We start from the raw sequence: 22,087 nt of genomic DNA, 5'->3' as shown, positions 1-22,087 counted from the left end.
GCCTTCTTTTTTTTTTTTTTTTGTTTACTTGTTCCTCTCTTGCGTGGCACAATTTTTTGAAAAAAAGAAAAAGAAAAAAAAAAACCTCAAATTTATCAACAATCATGTTGGTTGCAATAAGAGCATCTCTAAAATGAGTTTTTCTCACTTTTTTTCAAGGTTTTGTCATATTTTTGTAAGATGGCGGAGAGAAAAATTAGTATGAGAGACATTATTACAATTGCAGAAAAATTTCTTGTTTGATTTGAAAAAAAAAAAAAAAAATTAGGCCATCTTTATTTCTACAATACTCCCTCACTTTTAAAAGTGGTCATACTTCCACATTTTTAAATTTGAAATTTCTTCATTATTTTCTCTACCTTGTACAATACTCTATCACTTAAAAAAATAATCTCACTTTCATATATTGGAAAAAATAGTTTAAAATGACATATTAAGTAGCTATTTTGTGGTACAATTATCGTGGGGTCCACTTCCGATTTGAGTCGGGTCAAAGTAAATTCGGGTTCTTCGTAGTGAGACGAAGAGATTGATATATTGTACGCTCAAACGGAGGTGGTGCAAATCAAAATCCAACTAGAAGAGCTCAAAAGGCTTGATTCAAGCCCGAGCTCGCCTGCGGACACGAATGTCGTCCGAAAATTGACTGGCCTGGAATCGGAATGGCCCGACTCAATTCGGGTTCTTCCTCACTTTTTTCTCCCAATGTGATAATTAATAAATAGTTATCTTCATTTTGTGAGTCTCAATAAAAGATATTAATATTAAAATTTTATGAAAATAAGTAAAAGTAAAAGAACCAGGACTATGTGGTCTAATGGTACCCGGGTTGGACTTCCATTTGGAAGGTTGTGAGTTCAAGCCTCAGTGGAGGCGTTATTGGCTCTTTGTGTTTCAGTAGGTTGAGAAAGTATATGAACAGATACTACAATGTAATAGAGCTAGTAACATTCAAAAAAAGTAAAAGTAAAGTACTCCATAAAATCCTACTATATAATAAAGCCATAAGATCTTGGCCAATCAAATTGCTGCAAATTCCCGCCCAGTGAAAACGCTGCCGTTTTCTTTATGGCTAATTTGTTGCCTATTTTTTCGAATCAATTTTATTATACATATAAATAATAAATACTAACTGCAACAAATAATTGTGTTTGTATTGGAATTGAAAACTAAAGCTATATTTAGAACCCCTTTTGGAGTCCCAATTCACTTGGAATCTGTTCAGCCGTCGATGACTTAAATGCTACTAACAAAGCATATGGTTATATGTAAAAATCTTCATCGAATACATACATATTAGAGATATATTACATATATAAGCTACGGCTATCCATAAATATATATATGAATTCAAATTTTTTGCAGCTTTCCATATGTGTTGTTTCTTCTTCCCAGATATCATCATAATGCATCTGCAAACGTGCGTAAAGGTGGTTTGATCTCAGCCTTCAAAACTTGGCTCTATAAAAACTTGGTACGACATCTTCATTCTCTACCACCATTCTCATTTTGAAGCTACGTTTGATTCACTTTTCTTTCAAATTTGCTGTTTCTGAAAATCTGCCAATGGCTCCACTCTACATTCTAGGTAAAGACCTGAGGATATCTACATACAAAAAGGCAATAAGATTAAGACTGGTTCGAACCTATAATGTACCAGAAGGGAGAAATTCAGAAGCAATCAAAAGCCAAGAATGTTTGTTTCATGACAGTGAGGTAATCTATTTTTTTCCAGTACAACTGAAAATCTTAATTACAAAAATGTTAAACCAAACAATTATTTCTGTCTTTTTAGGGCACATATGTTCATGGGAATATTCCAAAAGATTGTGTCGATCAGTTTTCTAAACTGTTGAAAGAAGGCAAGGTTTATGCTATAAAGGATTTTGCAGTAATCTCACACTACTATCAGTACAAAACCACTGATCACACATACATGATTAGATTCACTCATGAAACTCATGTGGAGAGACATAGGCGAAAGGGATTTCCCAACCTCATGTTTCGGATTAAGTCTTTTTCGGACTTAATGTCTGGTAGTGTGTCTGACAAGCATTTGATTGGTATGATTTATATATTTTCTATTATTTCTTTTCTCTATCTTATATTTACTATGTTTTATTTTTCTAATTTATTCTTTTTTAATGGCCTTATTTTCATTATAGATGTCATTGGAATAGTTGTGGAGTTCTACAGTCCTAAACAACTCACCATAGCTGGTTTTCCTTCCAAACTTCTCGATTTTCTTATTGAAGATGGCCAGTAAGTTTCCTTTCTACTTATTACCTACTTTTTCAGTTGGAAGTATAGTAGTCAATCCTTAATTCCCTATTTAAACATACTGAGATTCTAATAATCCTAATAATATTTCAATAGTTACAGTACTGCTTTTCTGTTATATATAGTAGGATTTAACATGCTCTATTTTAATTTAATAGGCCTTAAGGAGAACATTCATAAATACTGAAAAAAAAAAAGTAGACATAGAGTATACAACTTATCTTTAACTCTAATGTTTCAATCTTCTGTTCTTCATGATAAGCCATCTTTGAATTTTAGGCTTAGTTCCAGTCCTCTTTTAGATTTTCTCCACTGTAGTAATCAACTAAAAAAAATTAGGATTTAATTAAACCAATAATAAATACTTAAAAAGATTTCAATAATAGACATACAGTATAAAACTTAGCTTGATTCTGCTATGCTCCAATCTTCGGTTCTTCATTACAAGCCCATCTTTGAATGTTTGGCTTAGTTACAGTGCTCTTTTAGCTTTGTTTCACTGTATTAATCAAGTAAAACACATAGTATTTAATTAAAACATTCATAATTACTGAACAAAAAAAAAAAATTAATAGACTTTAGTATATAAAAAACTTATCTGATTTTCTTGATTTTTCACAGGTCAAAGTATGTTCTTGATAATCCAATCTGCTGTTTTCCATATTAGCAATTCAACCTTTTTATTTTTTTGGCCCAACTGTGATTTCTGTACAAAAACAATTACTAATCATACTTCACTTATTTATCAAAGTAAAAAAAAAAAAATTAAAAAAACATCTTAGCTTAAAAAACATTTTTCATTACTCAATTCAAACACATACTCTATAAAATGCATAATAAAACAAATAATACACATAAGAGTAAGGTTTTCTGATTTTGAGTAATAATTGTATCTGATTACAGCTTAATTTATCTCAATTTTAGGGGATGTCGTATTAAGTGTACAGTGTGGGATCACCATGTGGATACTGTCATCGATTATTTCAAGAACCATGTTGAAGGTCCTTTGATTATTTTGCTGCAACTTTGTCGAGCAAAACAATTGGACAGTAAGTGCAGTATATTTTTTTTTTCATATATACTTTTATTCTTTGTTCTGATTTTAAGTTACCCTTTTCCCATTTTGTAGATGAAGTCAGACTTTCCAGTTCCTACAATGCTACACAAATATGGTTCAATCATGATTGCAAGGAATTTAAGGAGTTCAAAGATAGGTAATGCAACTTCATTTCTTTCACTAATCACCTATCTTAAATAAATTCTTACTAAATTGTAAATCTCTACTTTTATTCAGTTTGAAGGTTGCTCACAGCCCACCAAGAAGCATACAGAGTTTGTCTGTGATGTCTTATGTCAATAGTGCAGAAAATTCTAAGTCTCCAATGGTAGTTACCACTATCAAGGATCTTTATGAAAGAGCAGAGGTACTATTTTACCTAATTTTAGATCTACTCTTTAGTTTAAATCATAACTTAACCATTAACTAAAATTTTTAATCTAACAGGAAGGATACTATTGGGTACCTGCAAGGATTGTGTCCGTTGAGAGTACCAGGAATTGGTATTACCATTCCTGTAGATCGGATGGCTGCTTTAAGAAGCTGAACATGGAGGATGGAAGTCTGCAATGTCAAACATGTCGTGCAAAGTGGCAAGAGGGTACCTTAAGATACAAGCTGGTTGTTAGGGTAGGTGACAAGACAACTGATGCTCCATTCCTCTTATGGGACAAGGAGGGCTGTGAAATAGCTGGGAAGACTGCCTACGATCTCCGGACCAAATACTCAATGGTAAATAAATTTGCAATCAAATTGAAATTTATATATATATAATCTATACATATATTTGCTACTTAACTCTTGGTTATTTAAAAACATTTTTCCAGGATGGCTCTCCACTACCAACTGGTATGGAAGAGGTTCGTAACAAAGCAATGGTTTTTAAGGTTTCTGCTAAAGCCGATCATTTCAAGAACCGAGCCATGCCTATACCAGTTGTCGGGATAACCTATGATGCCGAATTAGTTCACCATTACTGTCCATCTTTGGTTGATGATCAGGACCACCTATCCATCATGCTTGATGAAGATGACCAAGATGGACAGTCTGAAGTAAGCACTAAACTAATGGTCTTACATTGAACCAAAACAACATTGACTTAAGTATACTTATTTCTTAAACAGGAATCTGAATCTGGAGATGAGGCCAGTAGCCCAAATGTGACTCAAACTAAGAAGCAAAGGACTGCTGAAAATAATCAAGCACTGGAAGTAGCAGAAACTAAAAGAAACCTGATTGATCAATTCTCCTCAACTAAAGATGTTAAGAAATCAAAGCCTGTTGTCGTCAAACTGGAGAAGAATTGAAAGTGAAAGACCTTAATTGCTAACTCTCTGTTTTAAGGGTTTAATGATGGACAATTTTCACTGCATAGTGGTTTAGTTGTATGGATTTGATGTATTTTCTAAACCTATTTTGATAATATGTACTGTGAAGTACATATTATATGTTTTGGATCATTTTAGAACCTAATCATTTGCTTTAAATTTTATGTTTTAAAAATAGTTTAGCTGCTCTTTGTTATTGTTATTTGTGTATTGCCTAACATTTTGCAGGTAAGAAAACACAGATGTCAAGCAGATTTCATGCAAAAGTACAAGATCAAGCAGTCCACAAATCATCTTTCAGTTGTCTATCCATCAGATTAGCATGAGATTTAGATATAGTAATTAAATATGCTAGATCCATACAGTAATGTACTTTGTTGACAATTGTATTACCTCAACTATCACTTTGTACATCACAGACTGTTAGTAGAAATAACATATTATATCTTATAATTATTCAAAGGCTTTCGGTTGTGAATAATGCTACAAATTATAAACAGTTTGCCACTACATTTGGTCATTTTGATCTTTATATTTTTTGAAACTTAGACACTAATCAAATGTACTCACAAATAAAACAATTGCATATACGTATTTTAATACATATTAATTATTAAACTATAAAATACTTTGCTACAAGAAGAAGTAAATCATTTTTTTTGTGTTTGGAGCTGGCAACTAAATGAAGTCCTTTACATTTGTAGTCAAATCAAGATTGTAACTGTATATAACAAGTTTACAAAGAAACAAAAACAACAATTTTGAAAGTACAGATTAATTTTTCCCCAATGCCCCATTTCCTAGAGAGAAAGCTATAACTCTACTAGCTAGCTGGCTGCTCCTAAGGCTAGGCTTCCTGGAATTTCTTCCAAGAATCACAGATTTCTTTACTTCTCCCACAATAATTCCAACTGAAAAAAATTTAAGCAGCTACCTCTTTTTGAAAAGGACAAAGTCTTTATTTTCAACACCTTTATTTTGTAATGGCTTTTTTTTCAGCATAGGATACTGAATCTGTTTAAGATTCCAGCAGTCCATGTCTGGAAACATTTAAAAAGTTTACAACTGATTAGACACATCAACAAATTGAACCCGGTTCTACAATGTGATGTATTTTTGATCAATTATCACCCAGTAGTATGTTGAAGAAGGCTAAGGCTGTGGTATTAAACAAAAAAAAGTTGTAGACATTTCTTTTAAATTTTTTTGTAATGTTATTCACTTTACCATTACAAATCTGTCTTTTACAGCTTTACACACCAACTAATGATTTTTTTTTTGAATCAATTCACTATACTCACTATTTATTTCGGTCCTTTTCCTGTACTTTAAAGCTAGATAATTTGAAACATATGCTGTTAATATATCATTCTGTACTCACTCCTTAGATGCTTACAAAAACTATAACCTAGAATGTTTGGCTTTTAAAGAAAAGATTAAAGAAAATAATAGAACACACTGTTCAATCTCAAGTATTTTCAAATTCATTCACATATGTTTCAAAATATATAATATTACATTTGAAAATGGAAATTTCCAGTAAACGGCAATCGGACAGTATTACAAAAACAGGTACAATCATGACTTCCCTGGTCTTCTTCAATCTTTCTTTCATCTCTTCTGATTCAGTCCTCATTCCAAATCACTAATATTAAACTACAAATTCTACAACATCTTAAGTAATTTCATAAGTGGCATCAGAAAGTAATATCATCATTTGCCAGTTTCTCAAAAAATCATGTTAGAATTGAACTACAATAAAAAAAAAAATTGAATAACATAGTTCATTTGCGATAAAGCCAAAATCCTAACATATAAATAAAAACAAACAGATTTACAAATGTAGTCAATTAGATGGCAGTTGTAATCAATTTTGAAATCCACAAAATAGACATATACAAATGTAAAATTGAATAACTGATGGACTATGGCTTTTATACTTCCCAATTACAGTAATCATTAGTTTTAACCAAATCCCAATGCTTTGTAATTATACTTTGAAATTAGACATTCTCAGATTCAAATTGATGAGATCACTGGACAAATTTAACATTCACCTAAAATCACCACTTACACAAACACACTATCCAAACATACTCAGTCTAAAACAATGCGGAAATTAACTTCATCAATAATCATCGGCGCAAAAAGGAAGAACACACTATCTAACCAAGGTACTTTAAATAAAATTTCAAACCTGTATTACTTTCATACTCTTATTTGTATTACATCATTGCTTTTGGTGGGAGATTTAGAATCTGCATGCTACTCCATCTTGCTTATATAATTAGATCTATAAGTACAACCTGTTTAATCACAATTAGAGAACAGTTTATTTAGTTCAATGGTAAAAATTAGTATTAGCATAATAATAATAATGAAATTAATAGAATGATTTCGAAATCTTGCAGTTAAGAAACGTTGTAACAGTATTTGATTATAAACTAAGAACTATCATAATGTTTATGCAAATGATAACGTGATATTTATACTCATATAGACAAATAATATATTAAGAACAAAAAAAAAAAAATCGGCAAAATGTACTTATCTTAAGAAATGCTGTTTTTTCCTTCTCTTTGGCATGTGAGGACGCCGTTGCTTCTGACAGAATTAAACCCAGTTTAGGCTTAGATTTCCATAAACATAAGAACTCCTTCGACGGAATTTCTACCGCTTTAGGGTTTCAATTTTTGGCTTTTTTCATATGTTTTCTGGGTTTCGAATAACAAGCTAGAAGTAATCAACAAAACTAGCAAGGATATCGGAACTAATTTGGCGAACAATATCTCGGTTTAGGGTTTCGATTAGTCCGATAAAACTTACACGATCAAAGCTTTTCGTGTATAGAGCTTTGAAAATGGGGATTTAGTGAGCTTAAGGTCCCTCATGGCTTCGATTTCCATATCCGGTCGTCGCGATTAGGCAATCGAAACCAAAACGCGAAGAAGACGGATGGAGGATCGGAGACCACAGAGCGAGGATGAGAGGGGATGAGGGAGAGTATGTTTGGGGAGTCGGTCGGCTGGGGTGGGTTTTGATGGGTGGGCCGTAGGGAGTTATGGGCTGGGTAGAGGGTTTAGTAAATGGGTATATATTTAGACTATTGTTATATTGTTATTATTATATAGTAGGATTATATTATATAGTAGGATTTGTTATTATTAGTGTTAGTAGGATTTATTATATACTCGGTTTATTTTATTTAATATTATTTATTATATACTCTATTAATATTATTTATTACTGTCAGTATAGATTCTCTTTTTAAATAAATGAATGATCTTGAAAAAATGTAAATTAAAAGTATAACTTAGTGACATTAATAGTATGTAAAATTGAACATGTATTTAATTTTTTATATTAATATTTAAATTGTTTTATAATTATAAATATGGTTTATATTTTTGTTATATTTGTTTAAAGTAATACATACATTCATATACTTTTGTTTCAATAAGTGGCGTATAAATAATTATATTATTATAAATTGTTTAATTGGTTACAATTTCTGTATTTTTTTTTTACAGAAAATGATTCGCCGGAAAATGTAACATTGAACACACCCACAACGCCCGTGTTGCCTGGTAAAATGATTTCTCTCGAATTTTTGTGTTTGTGTAATTGTTTTCACATATATCAATTTTTATTAACATCGACCAAATTTATATCGTTTTTATGGTAGTTTGTATTTTTTTTTTTTAGATTCAACTTATTGGTTCTTTAAATTATTACAATCTTTTTGTAGACTATTCAATCCCAGTACAGTCTACAAGCTTTAGATCTCAACTTACATGCATTAATTCAGCAACTCAAAATAAGAAGCGTGTAATTCAGGGACATCGTAATGGGCTTCCACCGCAAAATCTCAACTCTAGCAATGGTATGAGCAATTCTAATTCTAAAACGATATAATCTTTTTTGTACTTTTTTAACTTTTTATTTTTGGTTGACTTTCCGTTAGTAATTCTTACCAACAATCATTTCTTTTCAAGTCAAAGTTATACACTTTTAAAATGCATTCATGGTCTTGGTTAACTGTGTATAGTATATTAAATATTTTATATTATATCTCTCTAATATAAGTTATTCTAATAGCTTTGTTGTTTTTATTTTTCATAATAGTTTGCCAAAATTATATTGAACCAAGTACATCGCGATCAACCGTCGTGGAAGTTACACGGCTGGAAGACAAAGAAATTCGAAGGCCTTTAGCAAATTTGACAAATGGTAAATTATATAAAACAATTCAATTCTTTATTATAATTGGAATACAATCAGTTACATTTTGATAATTGAATAATTGAATATTCGTATTTATTTGCATCTTTTAGTTAGTACACCACAGTCATGCGTTGTGGATCAATGCGGGTTGTCGCAAAATATGGAAATGCAACGTCGATTGATTGCAGATTTTGATAACGCGGTCCATGATACTACCTCAAAGTTGACAATTCGTACTGGTGGGTAATATACTATTAATTAGATAAAATATTTGAGTTTCATACTAACACTTACTTTTGGTCTATAGATTATTACGGTGATGTTGGTGATCAAATGTATTCCTGTCAGCATTGTGGAGCTATGTTTTGGTTAGAGGAGCGCGTTAATAAATCAGCCGGTGTTCGGAATCCAAAATATTCACTATGTTGCAGTCATGGAAAGATCAAGTTGGCACCTACATATTGTCCACCTCCTGCAATAGTGCAATTGTTCTTTAACCAAGATCAAAAGAGTTCACATTTCTTGAAAAATATTCGGTCCTTTAACAATATGTTTTGCTTTACTTCCATGGGTGGCAAAATTGACAGAGCAATTAACAATGGTTGTGCACCACCAGTCTTTAGACTACATGGTCAAAATTTTCACTTAATGGGCAGCTTGCTACCAGTACCTGGAGATCGTCCAAAGTTTGCTCAATTGTATATTTATGATACTGAGAATGAGATCAACAATCGTCTAAGTGCACTTGGGTAAGTTACGATCAGACATACATTACTTTAAATGATCATGAGCATGTATTTGCATCAATTCAACTAAATTTATTGATTTTGTTTTTTGTAAACAGGGATGATGATTCTACGACTACATTGCATTGTGAAATTGTTAAAGACATTAAGGATGCATTAGATGAGAATAATGTTTTGGTCAAGAGTTTTCGCATGGCAAAAATGGAGATGGAAAGTAATCCTAGAAGAGATATTAAAATAAAACTCATCGGAAGGAGGAACAAAGATGCAAGGACATATAACTTGCCACAGGTTGGAGAAGTGGCTGCTCTGATTGTTGGTGATTTAGATCCAAACATGGGGGAAAGAGATATTTTGGTGGAATCTAAAGCTGGTCATTTTCAGAGAATAACTGAATTACATCCATCCTATCTACCATTGCAATACCCATTACTCTTTCCTTATGGTGAAGACGGTTACAGAGAAGACATACAGTTTAACAATGCTGCAGGTCAGAGTTCGAATGCAAGAAGTAAACTTAGTCCCAGGGAGTATTTTTCATTCCGTTTGCAAGATAGGTTCAACGAAATGTCAACATTGCTTTATTCTAGAAGGTTGTTTCAGCAATATTTGGTAGATGCTTATACCATGATAGAATCCGGACGCTTGGTTTATATTAGGACTCATCAAAAGTCACTGCGATGTGAATCATATAAATGTTTGACAGATGCGTTAACACGTGGTGAAGTAGATCCTACAGCCCAAGGAAAGCGTATCATTTTGCCATCGAGTTTTACAGGAGGAGCAAGATATATGGTGCAGAATTATCAAGATGCAATGGCAATTTGTAGATGGATTGGTTATCCAAGTCTATTTATTACATTCACATGTAATCCCAAGTGGCCTGAGATTGAAAGGTTTTTACAACCAAGGAATCTCAAATCTGAAGATAGACCAGATATTATTTGCCGTGTGTTTAAAATGAAATTAAACGCACTGATAAAAGAGATCCAGAAAGAAAACATTTTTGGAGTTGTTGATGCAGGTACTTTGTTCTATTTAATTACAAAATTTTGTTTGTTAACCATATTAAGCATATTTGAATTATAAGTTTTCTATGTTTCAATCTGCAGTAATTTACACAATTGAATTTCAAAAAAGGGGATTGCCACATGCTCACATTTTGATATTCTTGGCAAAGAGCAACTCTTATCCTACTGCAAAAGACATTGATATGATAATATCTGCTGAGATCCCAAGTGAATTGTGCGATCCAGAATATTACAAAGCTGTGGAAGAATTTATGATGCATGGTCCATGTGGTGCAGCGAGGAAGAATTCACCTTGCATGGTCAATGGTAAGTGCTCTAAATTCTACCCCAAAAAATTTGTTGAAAGCTCTACAGTGGATTTTGATGGATATCCGATATATCGCCGTAGAGATAATGGTCGTACAATAAGGAAAAATGGAATTGCCCTTGATAGTAGATATGTAGTTCCACACAATAGACATTTGCTGATGAAGTACAAAGCTCATATTAATGTCGAGTGGTGCAACCAATCTAGATCAATAAAGTACTTATTCAAGTACGTCAACAAGGGTAATGACAGGGTCACAGCTGAATTTTACAATAGTGCGGTGGAAGAATCTACGGGAAAGGTTATAGATGAAATCAAGATGTACTATGACTGTAGATATATTTCGCCCTGTGAGGCTGCTTGGAGGATATTTGCATTTGACATACAATTTAGGAATCCATCTGTTGAGCGTTTGAGTTTCCATCTTCCAAATGAGCATTCAGTAATATTTCACGATGATGATTTGGTGGATGATGTTGTAAATCGGCCAACGGTAGCACAAAGCATGTTCACTGCATGGCTAGAGGCGAATAAAAGTTATGCAGAGGCGCGGCAGTTGACATATTCACAGATGCCCACTAAATTTGTTTGGAAAAAAGATAAAAGGGAATGGCATCCAAGGCAGAGGAATTGGGCAATTGGTCGAATCTTTTATGTGCCCCCAAATAGTGGTGAAATCTTTTATTTGAGGTGTTTACTTAACATTGTTCGAGGACCAACGTCATTTGATGATATTAAAAAAGTGGATGGCGTACAATATAATTCATTTAGAGATGCATGTTATGCACGTGGTTTAATTGAAGATGATAAAGAGTATGTCGATGCAATCAGTGAGGCAGCAGTTTGGTCTTCGGCACATTCCTTAAGAAAATTGTTTGTTACACTATTGACATCGAATGCAATGTCAAAGCCAGAAGATGTGTGGGAGGTGGTCTGGCATTACTTATCAGATGATGCTGAATTTACGTGTAGAAGAAACATCTCAACTTCAGGTAATAATTAATTATTATCTCATATGTACGTATCCATTTTTTGTCTATAATATCTTACAATTTTGTTTTTATTTTTAGATCTAATTCTCAATGATTCTCAAAAAAAGAATTATGCATTGTTTGAAATGGAGAAGTTGTTGAATGCTTGGAACAAATCTCTAGCAGACTATCCACCGATGCCAATGCCAGATCAAAACGGTGATTTGTTTCAGGGAAATAGGTTGTTGTTCGAGGAAATGTCATATGATCGGGAAGCTCTAAGGCATGAACATGATTCTTTGGTTCAGAAACTAACTGAGGAACAGTTACTCATCTATAATAAGGTGGTTGCAGACGTCCAGTCAGAGATGGGTGGCATGTACTTTGTGTATGGTTATGGTGGTACAGGCAAAACCTTTTTGTGGAAGACACTTTCAGCAGCTCTAAGGTCCAAAGGTGAAGTTGTATTAAATGTTGCGTCAAGCGGTATAGCTTCATTACTTCTGCCTGGTGGACGGACTGCACACTCTAGATTTGCTATACCAATTTCTGTTAATGAAGATTCCACTTGCAACATTAAGCAGGGAAGTGCACTGGCTGAATTGATCATCAAAGCCAAACTTATTATTTGGGATGAAGCACCGATGATGCACAAACATTGTTTTGAAGCATTAGACAGGACAATGAGAGATTTAATGCGTTTCACAAATCCTAGGAGCTCAACGATGACCTTTGGAGGTAAAACAGTTGTTTTGGGGGGAGACTTTAGACAAATTCTTCCAGTTATTCCAAAAGGTACTAGACAAGATATAGTACAAGCCAGTATTAATTCTTCTTACTTGTGGAATAATTGTGAAGTTCTTCGTTTAACGAAGAATTTAAGATTGCGAAGTATTAGTGATGAAGAGGAGGTTGAGAAGTTAGGTTGTTTTGCCAAGTGGATTGCAGATGTAGGTGATGGAAATGTTGGGGAAGACAATGGTGTTGATTGCAATATAATGATTCCTTCATCCTTTGTATTGGAAAATGAGGGCGATCCCATTAGACAAATTGTTAACAGCACATTTCCAGATTACCGTTCTGGAAACATGGATGCAAGACAACTCGAGAGTAGAGCTATTCTGGCTCCAACATTAGATGTTGTAGACGAAGTGAATGAATACATGAACGGTCTGAATCAAGCCTCATCAATAACATATTTGAGTTGTGATTCTCTTTGCAAGTCAGAGGCAAATGTTGATATGCAATCTGAGGTACACACAACAGAATTTTTAAATAGTTTGAGATGCTCAGGAGTCCCCAACCATTGTTTAACTTTGAAAGTTGGTACTCCAATTATGCTGCTGAGAAATATAGATCACTCACTGGGACTTTGCAATGGTACAAGGTTAGTAGTCACACAACTGGGAAATCATGTTATTGAGGCACAAATCCTATGTGGCAACAACGCAGGTACAAATGTGTTGATACCAAGGCTATCTTTGACTCCTTCAGACCCAAGACTTCCATTTAAGTTTCAAAGAAAGCAGTTTCCAGTTATGTTGTCATATGCAATGACAATCAACAAAAGTCAAGGTCAAACGCTTTCACAGGTTGGTTTGTTACTCAAAAAACCAGTTTTCAACCATGGCCAGTTATATGTAGCAGTTTCTAGGGTGAGTAATCCTGACGGTCTTAAGGTGTTAATTTGTGGGGAATCTAGAGGCCTTTTAAACAAAACTCAAAATGTAGTTTACAAAGAAATCTTTAATAATGTGTAATTTTTTTATGCTTATGGAACGCCAATATAATATATTTTGTCTTTTTATTATGTCTACAACTTTATTTGTACTATATATATATATACAATATACCAAGCTTTTATATATTACATTATAATATCATGGCCGTGCATCGCACGGGTGCAATACTAGTTTAAGAGTAAGAATAGTATTTTCCTTTAAAAACGACTTGCTAAAATAACTTAACAATTCGTATAACTTATAAATCAATTATTTGAGCTACTAGCAGAGAATATCGTGCGAAAAGCTACACAACTCACTAGCACAAATAATTGAGGAAAATTTGCAAAAAAGTTAATAATTGAGGAAATGTCGCAACTTTAAATAACAAGATTATTAATTTATTATGATGACTATTGATGTATTCTGACTTAAGGCCCCACCTAAATTATTTGCGTAATTGTGCCAATCCAGTCGCATCATAGTGAGATGGGGCATATCAACTTTACGAGTTGTAATGTGGAATTTCATATTTTACTTTTTTATTTTTATCATTTGATATATGATAAATAATGATAGGTTATATTTAACATATGATTCTATATAAAAGTGTTTATATTAAGAATTTATAAGAGTAAGTGAAAATTTAAACTTTAAAGTACATCATGAGAGTCCACCAAATATTTTTTATATTTTAATATGAAATTGATGAGTTAGACTTAAAACAATCTAGTCATCATTCATTATAATAATAATTATTATTATTATTTTTAATTTAGTTTTATGGTTTTTTTTTTTAATATTACTGGCCCTAATAACACCTCCATTGAGCCTCGAACTCATAATCTTCCAAATAAACGTCCAACTCAGGTAACATTAGACCACATAGTCTTAATAATTTTATGTTTATTTAATTGAATTTAAAACTTGGATATTAACTTATTTTGAATATATATATATATATATATATATATATATATATATATATATATATATATATATATATATATATATATATATATAGTATTTAAATTTGAATATATGCATTTATAAAAATATCTTTTTATACTTATCAGTTTATTCAATAGCTAATTTTATCAAATATATTAATTTCAATCAATTAATTTATTAGCTACCGATTTTTTAACTTTTAATTTTTAACTAGTTTTTCAATTAAGCGAGGCAAACAGAGCCATTATTTCATTTGCAAAAAAAAAAAAAAAAAAATCTGTGAAGGCAGACTAGAAGAGTCATGAAAGATAGGCTCCAAGCCTCCAACAACCAAAATACGTACACCATAAAATTACCTAAGTATCGCAACTGCGTAGGCAGTGATGATATATATAGGGAAACTTGATGCAGAAATAAAGCAACAAAATACATATACCATAAATTTAGCAATGAGAATGAGTGTTTATTGGGGAGTTTTTTCTGATGCAAAAATTGGGAAGAGTTTTTTTAACAACTAGTATTTGCGCCCGTGCGATGCACGGAATAGATTTGTTATATATGGTTAGCAATGAATATTTTCTATATTAGATTATGCCTATATATGGTTTATCTGTATTAACCATCACTATATTAGATTAATATATAATTATTTTAATGTAATATATAATTAAATCTAAACATATGGTTAATATTTATTCAATATTATTATGAAAGTATTACAATTATAAATTTATAATTATAGCTTTGTATATGAAAAACATAGAAACTAAAATAGTTTAAATCAAAATTATTAAAAACAATGCATTTACAGTACAAAATAAATTATTCTTGATTCAGTAATTAATTATTAATATAATTGTCTAATATAAATTTACAATTATTAATAATTATTTTTGGTAATTATTAGGCATTAAAAAAATAAAAAGAATAATAAAAACATAAGAGGAAATATAAATGTTATACGATATCTTACATAAGGCAAATTGATATAAAATGTAACCTAGAATTATAGTAGGAATAGAAAAAGTAGGAAATAATATATTATATTAAGAATTGTATTACCATATTTTATTATACAATTGTTGTACAAAAAAGAATTTTATTTTTATTAATAGTATAGAAAAATTTAATTTCATTAGATTTTAAATAAATGTTACCATAATTATATGTAATAATTTGTCGTATATAAATTTCTTACTTTAATAATATTAATCATATGATAATCTATTCTATTAATAAAAAATAAAATCCTTCGTGCATAACACAAAGAGAACAATAAAAAAAACTATCAAATACTCAGTACTTAAAACACAACTCACAATATATTTTTTTTTTTTTTTTAAACATTGAATGGAACAAATAATTCATATTCTTATTTAGATTGCACAAACGCGCATCCTCTAATTCAATTGGCCAAGGGGTCAGCATCCTTGCTAGCTAGCTAGCTGTATGACTGTATGAATGAAAATTACTTTAATTTAGACATCAAATCATATACTTATTATTTATCTCACACTAATCAACCAAAGCTTAATCAAGTATATGTAATGTGTTTCACTCAATTACTTTAGACATCAAATCATATACTTATGTGTCTCACATTAATCAACAAATTAAAATTTTAATCAATTATATGCTATGTGTTTCTCTCAATTGGTACAGCTACATCAGCCCTATGTGTGACATAGTTACATAAATCTTATGAATATTTTGTTTAAATATAATTTATACTTTGATGTGGAGTAGATATTTAAATTAATAAAATCAAATACATTCAACACAAACGTGTAAAGATCAAACAGTTACCACTGATGTAATTTTATGAGGATCAAGTGCTTTACCACTATGTGAAAAGTTATAGTTAGTGGCTTTATGGGCGGAGTCTTGTTGGCTTAGGATTAGTCCACCCGTATAACACGTACCTCCACACAGGTTATATAGGTCAATTTGGAAACGGGACGGGTTAGAAATTCTCCAACACAGCCCGTCTAAAATCAATAGTTATTGCATTGACCGTGCACCACGACCCAAAAACGATGTCGTTTTGCATTTTTTTTTACTCTAGCCCTTTCGACCGCAGCTTTTGCGTCTCACTTAACTACAAAGTTACCAAAAACAGTGAACTCGGGTAGTATCTCCTACTGACTCCGTAACCATTGCATCGCACAAATAACAAAAACCATGCCTGGAAATAAAATATATAAACAATATTACAAAATTATTGTTTTAAACAAAGCAATAATACAAAAAATACATATAATACAAAATTTAAAAAAACAACAATTAAAAACAAAACAAAAATTAAAAACTATGGAAGATCAATTACAAACAAAAATAATACGAAAAAAATACTTTTCTAAAAAAATTAAACCTTTTTGCATCGGCTTAGTCGGAGCAACTACGTACAACTTGTTTGGAGTGGCATCGACCCGTACAAATCCATAATAAAGAATATAAATGAAAAAATAATAACTTTTTTTCACAGAGATAGAAATAGATAGAAGAGAAATTGTACCTTTAATGCCTTGAAATATGCATATTAGTTTGAGCAGCTATTGAACCACAATGATTAAATTGGTGATGAGAGAGTCACCTGCAAAGAAAAAGAGGGATACAATGTAAAATGAAGACTTTAATTTTTTTAGTCATCAATTCATTGTATTTATAGGTGAAAAATATGAGAATTATAAATTTGTAAGATTTTTCAAAAGGAAATTGTATTTATTTATTTAAGGTATTGCCATAATTAATTTATTATATTGATATTCATAATCAAATCATTATATTAATATTCCTAATTAATTTTATTCCAAATTAATATAGATTGGTATTGATTTTATTTAATTTCCATTTGACAATTACTTACCAAATAAGTTTTACTACAAAAGTTTTGGGGGGAAAATTTGTTAGGAGGATTTTACTTTTATATATATATAGATATAGATTGGGGGAGAGGCTTTTTCAAAATTCTTTTATCCTTCAAATGAGTTTTTTTTTTTCTTTAAAAAATATGGAAAATAGTCATGTGATAGCACACCTACTTCCACTGAGCGCATTTCAATAATGTGTTCATTGATGGCCCGTTTGGTTCACGGAATAGGCTGGGAATGACATAGCATTTCCAGTAATAGGCCTATTCCGTTGTTTGGTAACCATTTCTATTACCAGGAATTATATTCCTGGTAATAGCCTATTACCTCAAATAAGGTAATACCTATTACTAGGGCCCCACCTGGTATTAGCCTATTACTGAACGCTCAGGAATAGATTTTAGAATCTATTTCATTTTTTACCCCTTTCTTTAACCTAATTTTTGTTCCTATGTATAAATTTATCATATTTCACCACCGTCGTCGCCACCACCATCACCACTGCCACCAGCGCTGTCGCCACCACCACCATCACCACTGCCACCACCGCCGTCGCCACCACCACCGCCACAACCGTCGCCGCCCCTACCACCACCGCCGCCCCCACCACTGCCACTGCCACCATCACCACTACCACCCCAGCACCACCACCGCCATCACCACCACCATCGCCATCACCACCATCGCCACTGCCACCGCCGCCACCAGAACCGCCACGCAGCAACACCACTGCCACAACTGTCGCCCCCCCCACCACCACTGCCACAACCATCACCGTCGCCCCCACCACCGCCACCCCCACCACTGCCACCGCCACCACCACCACTACCACCCTATCACCACCACCACCACCATCACCACCATCACCGCCACCATCGCCACCACCGCCATCGCCGCCCCCACCACCACTGCCATAACTGTCACCGTCGCCGCCCCCACCACCACCACCATCGCCACCACCGCCATTGCCGCCGCCACCGCCACCGCCACCACCACCACCACCAGAACTGCCACCCAGCAGCACCACCGCCACCCCCACCCCCGCCACAACTGTCGCCGCCCCCACCACCACTGCCACAACCATCCACCACCACCACCACTGCCACCCCCACCACTGCCACTACCACCCTAGCACCACTACCACCCCAGCACCACCACTATTGCCACCACCACCATCGCCACCACCGCCACCGCCGCCACTACCACCACCACCAGAACTGCCACCCAGTAGTACCACCACCACCACCACTGCCACCCCCACCACTGCCACTACCACCCTAGCACCACTACCACCCAGCACCACCACTATCGCCGCCACCGCCACCGCCGCCACCACCACCACCACCAGAACTGCCATCCAGTAGCACCACCCCCCCCCCCCACCACTATCGCCACCATCACCGTCGCCACCACCACCGCTACCCCCATCACTGCCACTGCTACCGCCACCACCAACACTACTACCCCAGCACCACCATCGCCGCCACCACCACCGCCGCCGCCACCACCACCATCGCTACCATCACATATTTTTATAAGGGTATTTATGTCTTTTAAAACATATTTCATTTCTATTACTTAAATCAACCAAACACTGTAATATAATTCCTAAAGTCTATTCCTTCAGCGAACCAAACAATAGAATACAATTCCTATTCTATTCCTTGCCTATTCCATTCCTTATGGAATAGCATTCCTATTACCTCAAAATTCATTTCGTGAACCAAACATGCTGTGAATGCTTTAAAGTGGTCGTCAGCTAGTGACTTCTTTAAATGTTTAATTTTTATTTTATTTTATTTTATTTATTTTGGCTGTTAGTTTCTAAGCAATGCAATGGACAACTTTTTAAATTTTTTTTTATTTTTTATACCTTTTTTCTTATTTAATTTTGTTATTAAATTATTTAAAATTATACAATGTTATTTTTTAATGTAATATGTATTTTTAATAACATATTATTTGAATTGAAATTTTATAATTATTAATTAAATTAACTTTTGCCATGTTTAATTTTAAAAATATAATAATTATAATTATAATTACGACTATAATATTTAGAATTATAATAAAAAAGATTAGAATATATTTTTTGTAAATTGATTAGTCTAGAAAAGACTTGGAAAAAAAAAAACTTAAACTATTGGGGAATTTACAGATTGAGTGAGATAGTGGATGTTAATAGGTGAATTTTGAGACCCATAAAAAATTGCAAATAAAACTGTAAAAACTATTGATGTTGCCCCAAGTTCCATAGTTGCCTAGACAATGATGATAGAGTTCTACTACATGTACTATCAAATTCTATTATTTCATTTTTACTTAATAATGTGACAAATAAGGATGTAATATTTTCATCGTGTGAGCCCATATAATGTGTCTACATCAAGAATTTAGGAGAGGGATTAAGTATTAAAAATAAGAAATATGAGTCTATATAGCATATTCTGTGTTGATATAGTAGGAGTTCTACAATATGTACTCTTTATTTCTATTCGCTTTTTATTCCCAATGTGTTAATTAATGATTAGTTATCTTCATCTTGTGAGTCTCAATGCAAAATGTTAATATTAAAATTTTATAAAAGAGAGTAAAAATTGAAAGTAAAATTTAATTGTAAGAGTTGTATTTTCCTTTAAAAACGACTTGCTCAAATAACTTAGCAATTCGTATATATAACTTAAAAATCAATTATTTGAGCTACTAGCAGATAATATCGTGCGAAAAGCTACAAAACTCACTAGCTCAAATAATTGAGGAAATGTTTTCAAAAAAAAAAAAATAATTGAGGAAATGGCGCAACTTTTAATAACAAGACATTGATATGACTATTGTCTATTTGGTGAATTATATTCTGACTTGAACCCCACCTAAATTATTTGCCTAATTGTGCCAATCCAGTCTCATAATAGTGAGATGGGGCACATCAACTTTAATTTAAAGGTGTGTATTCAATCACGATTTTCATAGATATTTATGAATTTTAAAAGTTTGAAGGTGTTCAATTTAAACTTTTAAGAGTATGTTTTTAAAATTAGATTGTATTCAATCAAGATTTTTAAAGAGTTTTTAAAAATTATGTGATATTCGATTAAGACTTATGGAGTCTTTAAAAGCTTAAAAGTCATGTACTATTCAAAAAATTATGAATTTTTGTAAACTTTTTAATTTTAAGACATTTGTAAATTTTTCATTCTCAAATATAAATAGTTGAAATCCAACCATCAACCCTATGATTTCAAAATTTTCGTTCTACCAACTCTGAATGTTTTTTGTTTCTCTCTATTTAAACTCTATTTTTTCTCCATATTTAAACTTTATAAACCTTATACTTAAATTCAATAAATTATTTTTCTTCATTATCTTATATTTTCTTCGTACATAAACTCTACCAATTTTTTCTCTCTCCTAAACTTTACAATCTTTCTCTACAAATTTGAAATAATATTATTTTCGAGGAACGTAGAGATCCCATTGTTGCCTCCCTAATTTTGTATTTCCCATGCTCTTGCAAATCAGGGATTAAAATTAATTTGCTTCGTTTCTACAGTTTATAACTGATTTATGAATTAAATAGAGTCAATAATAGTTTTAAAAAAAAAAAACCAATTTATGAATTGCTTGATGTATAAATGGAAATTATGTTATGTTTTTCTATCTGGTGTTGTGGTTTCAGAGAAGTTTACTTCTTGTTGGTATGATTTGCTTTGAACATAATCTCATCACTTGTACGTTTCTTGCTAATTGCATAAATGTTTCCCTTTGTATGAATAAAATGGATAGTAATTATTATTTAACAACTATATATATAATAAGAAGAATTTTATGAGATATTATAATATGTTTTGTAAGAAAATTATAAATGATAAAGAGTCAAAATCATTCATAGTTTGTAAGAATTATTCAATTTAGAATTTCAATAACTTTTGTAAACGTTTTAAAACAAAAAAATTGATAAAAGTTTATGAATGTTCTTTATATAGACTATTATAGAGTCTTACAAAATTTTAAAAAGTTTTGAACGACTCTATGAAAGTCAATCAAAGTTTACTAAAATATATCATTTTAAAAGTTTTTAAAACTCTACAATTATTTTTGTAATTGTCAATTTAGTCTCTATTTTTTAATTTAATTTGAACAAATTTGATCATCAAATTATTTTAAATTTTGTCAATTAAACACCAATTTGACACTATTCTATCAATCGACTGACGATAGACTTTTCTATGTGGTAATTAAATTGTGGATAAGGGAAAATATAATTACTACTGACCAAAGACTTAAGAGCTTCCCTAATAGTAGTTTTATCATAGTGTTTGAGAAAAAAGATAGATGATATGAATGAGAGAGTGTGAAGAGAGAGATGAGGTGGGGTTCTCTAGCAAATATGAGGTACTCGTATTTGACACCCACCATAAGAGCATCCACAATGGTTGGGGAGAATTGGAGGATAATGTAAGAGTGATTAGGAGAGAGAATGTGGGAAGGGGAGAAAAAAAAAAACAAAAAAATCAAAATCAAAAATTAAAAAACAAAAAAAAATAAAAAGGTCAGGCGCGCCACGCGCCCGTGTGGGGGCCTGCTGTGCGCGAAACGCGCAC

The 22,087-nt window shown here is 32.5% G+C and overlaps 2 protein-coding genes and 1 long non-coding RNA gene across 4 annotated transcripts; 2 read left to right on the top strand and 1 right to left on the bottom strand.

The window, feature by feature from the left end:
- Window positions 1-1,133: 1,133 nt before the first annotated feature.
- Window positions 1,134-7,182, bottom strand: LOC109181384. Of its 2 annotated transcripts, none has more exons than XR_002054184.1 (3): window positions 6,863-7,182; window positions 3,804-4,048; window positions 1,134-2,779 (listed from the first exon to the last, which is right to left on the bottom strand). It is a non-coding gene; the product is annotated as an uncharacterized LOC109181384 (long non-coding RNA). The 2 variants fall into 2 exon arrangements; XR_002054185.1 differs by having other exon boundaries at window positions 3,804-4,041.
- Window positions 4,055-5,233, top strand: LOC109181383. Its single transcript, XM_019331133.1, has 2 exons — window positions 4,055-4,389; window positions 4,462-5,233. Exons 1-2 carry the CDS (start codon window positions 4,189-4,191, stop codon window positions 4,642-4,644), a joined length of 384 nt encoding a protein of 127 aa, XP_019186678.1. The 5' UTR covers window positions 4,055-4,188; the 3' UTR covers window positions 4,645-5,233.
- A 1,867-nt stretch (window positions 7,183-9,049) lies between the features above and the next one.
- LOC109181238 lies at window positions 9,050-13,704 on the top strand. Its single transcript, XM_019330991.1, has 7 exons — window positions 9,050-9,128; window positions 9,197-9,575; window positions 9,734-10,659; window positions 10,748-11,509; window positions 11,687-11,965; window positions 12,044-13,007; window positions 13,140-13,704. Exons 1-7 carry the CDS (start codon window positions 9,050-9,052, stop codon window positions 13,702-13,704), a joined length of 3,954 nt encoding a protein of 1,317 aa, XP_019186536.1.
- Window positions 13,705-22,087: the final 8,383 nt, after the last annotated feature.

This window comes from Ipomoea nil, unplaced genomic scaffold (genome assembly GCF_001879475.1).
Source record: "Ipomoea nil cultivar Tokyo-kokei standard unplaced genomic scaffold, Asagao_1.1 scaffold1043, whole genome shotgun sequence".
NCBI lineage: Eukaryota > Viridiplantae > Streptophyta > Magnoliopsida > Solanales > Convolvulaceae > Ipomoea > Ipomoea nil.
The sequence above is the reverse complement of the archived record's forward strand: the minus strand, read 5'-3'. Positions and strand labels throughout refer to the sequence as shown.